The sequence below is a fragment of the Mandrillus leucophaeus genome, unplaced genomic scaffold (assembly GCF_000951045.1).
Source record: "Mandrillus leucophaeus isolate KB7577 unplaced genomic scaffold, Mleu.le_1.0 Scaffold14, whole genome shotgun sequence".
Classification (NCBI taxonomy): Eukaryota; Metazoa; Chordata; class Mammalia; order Primates; family Cercopithecidae; genus Mandrillus; species Mandrillus leucophaeus.
The window spans coordinates 2282676-2290142 of NW_012101365.1; the positions used below are offsets into that span (position 1 = coordinate 2282676).

The window sequence follows — 7467 nt, forward strand, 5'->3', positions numbered from 1 at the left end:
AAAAAAAAAAAAAAAAAGTTCTTTCTGGTTCCCCACTTAGCTTCTCTTGACACCCACGGTGCAGGGCTATGCAGAGGTTGGAATTCTGACTCTCCACTAGGACTCTATTGATAACTTCCCTAGCTGAAAGGTGTATGGGTATGTCATTTCTGCTTCCCAGTTGGCCTCTACTGACACCATGTTGGGTGGAGGTGGCCTCATTAATGTTGGGCAGTTGTGGAAGTCCTGACTTTCCACTAGACTTCCTATAGAGAACTTCATCACTGCTTGCTTCACATATGGTATCTACTGACATCATGGTGGGGGATAGTTCTTACCACCCAGCAGGAATAAAAATCCTTGGTCTCTACTCAGACTTCTCTAACACCTCCCCTGTGGGCAGATTGGGGGAAGTAATTATAGCCTGGCAGGGGTAGAAATCTAGGCCTCTATTGGCATTTGCTGGCATGGGTGGGGCCGCAGTTTTTTCTGTCATGTTTGGCTGAGGTAGAGCAGTTACTATCTACTAGCTGTTTGCTGTCTTACTAGTTGCTCCTTTCCTGGTACATTGGCTAGAGTGAGTAGATTTTGGGGGAGCTTTTTTGTCTGTGCCCACTGACGTTTCCAGGCTGCTGGCTCCTTCAACTTTAGATCTGGGATATATGACCAGAAAAAACCCAGGAACTTTACTGCGTCGTTCCATGGGTCCCAAGGTCCCTAGCTGATCTGCTTTCATCTCTTCACCCTTCAGAGTGATCAAGCTCCAGCTCACCTTCAGCCTCATTTCTTCTCTCCCATTTGCATGCTTATATCCCCAGAAATGCACCGCATCTTATGGCTCTAGTTGTTTATGTTCAAGCAATATAGAAAGAACTACTTGCCATTTCCTAACCCTGTGATATGCTTTCACATCTTTAAGACTTTGCTTATGTTGTATATTCTTTCTTTAATATACCTAACCTTCTTTCTCTCTCTCTTTTTTTTTTTTTTTTGAGATGGAGTCTCACTCTGTCGCCCAGGCTGGAGTGCAGTGGCACAATCTCAGCTCACTGCAGCCTCCACCTCCCAAGTTCATAGTGATTCTCTGCCTCAGCCTCCCAAGTAGCTGGTATTACAGGCGTGCACCACCACAACTGTTTAATTTTTGCATTTTTAGTAGAAATGAAGTTTTGTCATGTTGGCTAGACTGGTCTCGAATTCCTGGCCTCATGTGATCCATCCGCATCGGCCTCCTAAAATGCTGGGATTACAGGCATGAGCCACTGCACCTGGCCTCCTAACCTTCTTTCTCTATCTTTGAATTCTTCCAGCATCTTCAAAGGCCTTACTCAAAGATCACCTCTCCCATCAAATCTTTTCCAGATCTCCATTCGTGGTGGTTTACTTCCTTTTCTTTGTTTTTGTGGCACTTATACTTGACATTGGTATACCAAATATCTCATTTTGTTATGGCTGTTTGTGTCTTTTTTACTCCATGGGATTATGAATCCTTTGATTATAGGGGCATATCTTATTTTTCTCTGTATCTACAACATTTAGGATATTTGACATATAGTAATTGTTTAATAAACTATTTGCTGAATGGACCCCACCATGAAATTTACTCCCCTAAAATAGAGTTCAGGTACTTTGAAGGGCTGTCTCTAGAACCCCAGTGTTTAATAGAAATGTAATTTTAAATTTACCAGTGGCCACATACAAAAACAAAAATAAAAAGAAACAAGTGAAACTAGTTTTAGTTATTTTTATTTAACCCAATATATTAAAAAATGATCATTTCAACCTGTAGTCAATATAAAAAATTGAGATACTTTACATTATTTTGTTGTATTAAATCTTCACAATCTGGTGTATATTTTATACTTGTAGCTGACCTCACATTGTACCACCTGCTTTTCAAGTGCTCTCCAGCTGTATGTAGCTAGTGACTATGTATTGGACAGCGCAGCTCTAAAATATAATGGAGTTCTTAATATGTAATTAGTCATTTTTGTCCACTTGGGCAAGTTTTGCAAAGGCCTTTCTTGATTTTAACTGTGTAACTGTAATTAAGTCTGCAAAATTCATTAGAGAGTAGTGCTCCCTTTTAAACATACCTCAGTTCTAATTTAAGGATGACTGGCTGGCAGCCTAGCTACATTTTGAGTATGGGCCAGCTAAGGTGCCACCTTAGAGTTCCTCTCTTGACTTCAGGCTATTTATTTACCTGTCCTCAATTGCTCATTCACCCCAGACTGTTCTTAGACTACCTTTTTTTGGCATGATTGTTACTTCTTTCACAGTCAGTGTTGTTTAGTTTATATGTGATATTGTTGATGTGGCTCCAAAGTATCATATGCTTGTGACACTGTGGTAGACAGGTATATCTCGAAAGCACTTCGAGGAGGTTACTGGGTCGACTTCATTTACATTCATCTGCCAGGGAGGGGCTATAACTACTAGTTATTGTTTTTTTTTTTTTTTTTTTTAAGAGACAGGGTCTCACTCTGTCACCCAGGCTGGAGTGCAGTACTCACTATAACCACGAACTCCTGGGCTCAAGTGATCCTTCCATCTCAGCCTCCCTAGTAGCTGGGACTATAGGCATGCACCACTATGCCCAACTCGTTTTCAGTTATTTTGTAGAGATGGGGTCTCGCAATGTTTTCCAGGCCTAGATCACTTTAATAAGGTTTGAAATCTGGCTAGTGGTTTATTAATGAATTACAAGGCATTAAGTGCATGCTAAATATATTATATGTATATATATATTTGTTTGTATAATAATATGTTAAGGGAATTTAAAGGATAGGCTAGAAATGTATTGGTAACAAATCAAATACCTTAACACAAGGTTTCTACCTCACTTGTGGTACATAACTCTGCAAGTCCATAGAGAATTCCGCTTCGTGGTTACCCTAGGGTCCAAACTGATGGAGGGTTCCTCCTCATAAAACTATGCTCTCTAGAACGTGAAGGCTCCTCATTTGTCATAGCAGGAAAAGACAGCATGGAAAATCATGCACTGGCTCTCAGGTGCTTCAGCATACAGTCCATTGGCCAGAACTAGGCACATGGCTCCAGCTAACTCCAGGGATGGGCTGGGAAATGTAGTTGTCTGTCTGGTAAGGTAAGAACCAGATGTTAGTGGATATCAATAATGTCTGCCACAGTCCTGACTCTGCCACTTGCTGGCCCTGTGATCTTGGAAAGCCACTCTCTGAGCCCCAGTTTACTCATCTACAGGTTGTAAACAATAATATTCTCACCTAAATGAATTGTGATTATCAGACAAGATACTGTTACATGGGAGCACTTTGGAAATGTAAAGTGTGATGGAAATTTTAGCTATTCTTTAGCTGTTTTTTGAAGTTAAAGTGCTGCTTGTTTTTCCACAGGTCTACTGAATGATGGAACTGTGGGTATTTTTAGGGGCAACCAGATGCGCTTAAAGCGAGCCTGCATTCGCAAAGCAAAGATTTCTGCTGTTGCTTTCCGGAAAGCCTTCTGCCATCACAAGTTAGTGGAACTTGATGCCACAGGTGTGAATGCTGATATCACGATTACAGACATTATCAGTGGACTTGGCAGTAACAAATGGATCCAGCAGAATCTCCAGTGCCTGGTGCTGAATTCATTAACTCTCTCCCTCGAGGATCCTTACGAGCGGTGCTTTAGCCGGCTTTCTGGCCTTCGAGCTTTAAGCATCACCAATGTTCTCTTTTACAATGAAGACCTGGCTGAAGTTGCCTCGTTGCCAAGATTAGAGAGCTTGGATATTTCTAACACCTCGATCACAGACATCACTGCTCTACTGGCCTGCAAAGACCGACTCAAGTCTCTAACCATGCACCACTTGAAATGTTTAAAAATGACAACCACCCAGATACTGGATGTAGTTCGGGAACTCAAACATCTGAATCATCTTGATATCTCAGATGATAAACAGTTTACATCAGACATAGCTCTTCGCTTACTGGAACAAAAAGACATCCTACCCAACCTTGTTTCTCTGGATGTTTCTGGGAGAAAGCACGTGACAGATAAAGCTGTTGAAGCCTTTATACAACAACGTCCAAGCATGCAGTTTGTAGGTTTGCTGGCTACTGATGCTGGTTACTCTGAATTCCTCACAGGCGAAGGACATTTGAAGGTTAGACTTTAAAAATATATTATTCTGTCAGGCTGACCAATATCTTAGTTGCATAAGACTGCGTTAAAGATGAATGTCTATAATATATGGAACATGTTCATGAAACAGGGCCTCATATAGTTGAAAGGTTTAGAGTTCTAATTAAAATTTCAGCTTCATGACCCAGAACAAGCTATGATGTCACTTCGAGTTTTTATTTCCTTATTTGTAGAATACATGATATTCTTACCTTGCAGAATTCTGAAGATTAATGATAATCTATGTAAAGTGCAAGTAACATAGTAGGTCCTGGATAAACAATAGGTTGTCTTACAATGATAATGTTTAGATATTTTGAACCATTTACATATGCTTTTTTTTTGTTTTTTTGTCTTTTGAGACAGAGTCTCACTCTGTCACCGAGGCTGGAGTACAGTAGTGCCATCTCGGCTCACTGCAAGCTCTGCCTCCCGGGTTCACACCATTCTCCTGCTTCAGCCCCCCGAGTAGCTGGGACTACAGGTGCCTGCCACCACACCCGGCTAATTTTTTATATTTTTAGTAGAGACAGGGTTTCACTGTGTTAGCCAGGATGGTCTTGATCTCCTGACCTTGTGATCTGCCCGCCTTGGCCTCCCAAAGTGCTGGGATTACAGGTGTGAGCCACTGCGCCCAGCTACATATACTGTTTTTAATGGATAACTTCGGAGAAACTGGGGACACCCCTTGTTGAATTGAATACCTAGTGGGAGATCAAGTATTCTAAGGAGATCTCTACTGTAGAAATGGTAGAATTTTGCTTTTCCTAAGATTTCTCATGCCTAATGGTTTAAATTTAGTTTAACAAACATCAGTTGGATTTGATAGAGCTTGGGTTTAAAAAATGAAATGAGGCTGGGTGTGGTGGCTCACACCTGTAATACCAACACTTTGGGAGTCAGAGGTGGGCAGGTCACTTGAGGTCAAGAGTTCGATACTAGCTTGGCCAACATGGTGAAACCCCATCTCTACTAAAAATACAAAAATTAGCCAGGCATGGTGGCATGTGCCTATAGTCCCAGCTACACGGGAGCCTGAGGCAGGAGAATCTCTTGAACCCAGGAGGCGGAAGTTGCAGAGAGCCAAGATTGTGCCACTGCACTCAAGCCTGGGTGATAGAGTGAGACTCCATCTCAAAAAAAAAAAAAGGAAAAGAAAATGATACAGGATCTGCCTCCAAGTAGCTTAACCTAATGGGAGTGGTGATTATATTATTACAAATACATTTTTATATTTATACCTATTTACTTATATACTTTTATAGATATATGCTTTAAACCATAAATACTTTTTTTTTTTTTTTTTTTTTTGGGAGATGGAATCTCGCTCTGTCACCCAGGCTGGAGTGTAATGGCATGATCTTGGCTCACTGCAACCTCTGCCTCCCAGGTTCAAGTGATTCTCCTGCCTCAGCCTCCCAAGTAGCTGGGACTACAGGCACACACTGCCATACCCGGCTAAGTTTTTGTATTTTAGGAGAGACAGGGTTTCACCATGTTGCCAAGGCTAGTCTCGAACTCCTGAGCTCAGGCAGTTCACCTGCTTTGGCCTTCCAAAGTGCTAGGTTTATAGGCATGAGCCACCACTCCTGGCCTGGTTTCTCTGAGAAATTGATGAATGAGTGGAAATCTTAAGGGTGAGTAGCTCAGTAGACAGTATTCCCAGCAGACAGAATAATATGTGCAAAGACTGTATTAGGAAGAGAGGTGAGACACAGGCATCACTATTTTTTAAAGCTTCAAGATGACTGCAGTGTCCAGCCAAACTCATGAATCGCTGTTTTAAAATAACTTTTTTTTTTTTTTTTTTTTTTTCAGAGGCAGGGTCTTGCCCTGTTACCCAGGCTGGAGTACAGTGGCATGAACAAGCTCATGCAGCCGCTACCTCCTGGGCTTGAGTAGATCCTCCTGGCTTAGCCTCCTGAGTAGCTGGGACCACAAGCAAGTGCCACCATAACTGGCTTTTTTTTTTTTTTGACATGGAGTCTTGCTCAGTCACCCAGGCTGGAGTACAGTGGCGCGATCTCAGCTCACAGCAACCTCCACCTCCTGGGTTTCAGCGAATTTCCTGCCTCAGCCTCCTGAGTGGCTGGGATTACAGGTGCCTGCTACCATGTCCAGCTGATTTTTGTATTTTTGGTAGAGATGGGGTTTCACCATGTTAGCCGGGCTAGTCTTGAACTTCTGACCTAGGTGATCTGCCTGCTTTGGCCTCCCAAAGTGCTGGGATTACAGGTGTGAGCCACCACGCCTGGCCTATTTTTTTTTTTTTTTTTTCGTGTTTTTGTAAAGATGGGTTCTCGCTCAGTGATCCTCCCACCTTGGCCTCCCACTTTTGGGATTACAGGTGTAAGCCCCTGAGCCTAGCCTGGCTTTCTTACCATAGAATTTCCAGCTCTGTCATCAGTATTTCTGCACTCGATTTTCTCTTCTATTTCCCTACTCATTTTTCTCATCTGTCACCATCAGTTTCCTGAACCTTCCATTTCTCCACAACTAGAATTCTTATATTTGTTGGCCACCTAATCCACTTGGATTATCTCCCAAGCTGTGGCTCCCAACTCATGAGAACATCAAAAATCTGCTAAAACCAATGTTAGTTCTTAGTCTTCATTGTATTTGACCCAAAGTAAAATGGTATTTGACACAGTTGATCTTTCGCTCTTCCCTGAGATACCTTTAAAAAAAAAAAAAAAAACTTAGCTTCCTGGGTATCATACTTGCTTGTTTTTTTTTCCTACTTGTCTTGCTACTGAGCCTCAATTTCCTTTGTTGGTTCTTCCTCATCTTCCAGGCCTCTGACTGTTGGAGTGTTCTGTACCTCAGTCCTTAAATCTATATGCAATGACTCCTAAATTTGTGTCTTAACTTAGATCTCTCCCTTGAAGTCAGACTGCTGTATTGAAAAACTGCAGTAATCAACATGCAGTGAAGGTACATAATTATTTTTTGGCCAGGCGTAGTGGCTCATGCCTTTAATCCCAGCACTTTGAGAGGCCGAGGTGGGAGGATTGCTTGAGCTCAGGAGTTTGAGACCAGCCTGAGCAACATAGTGAGACCCCATCTGACACCTGTAACCCCAGCACTTTGGGAAGCCAAGGCAGGCGGAGCACCTGAGATTGGGAGTTGGAGACCAGCCTGACCAACATGGAGTAACCCAGTCTCTACTAAAAATCCAAAAAAAATTAGCTGGGCGTGGTGGTGCATGCCTGTAATCCCAGCTACTTGGGAGGCTGAGGCAAGAGAATCTCTTGAACCCGGGAGGTGGAGGTTGTGGTGAGCTGAGATCGTGCCATTGATTTCCTGCCTGAACAACAAGGGCGAAACTCTGTCTTAAAA

The 7467-nt window shown here is 42.4% G+C and overlaps 1 protein-coding gene across 1 annotated transcript in view; it reads left to right on the forward strand.

Annotated features, from left to right (window-relative positions):
• The window catches only part of ZYG11B (zyg-11 family member B, cell cycle regulator), a 76277-nt gene that overhangs the window by 12389 nt on the left and 56421 nt on the right, over window positions 1-7467 (forward strand). Inside the window, exon 2 of the mRNA XM_011973774.1 lies at window positions 3357-4111. Within this exon, the coding sequence (XP_011829164.1) occupies window positions 3357-4111 (755 nt within the window). The remainder of the gene's footprint in view (window positions 1-3356; window positions 4112-7467) is intronic.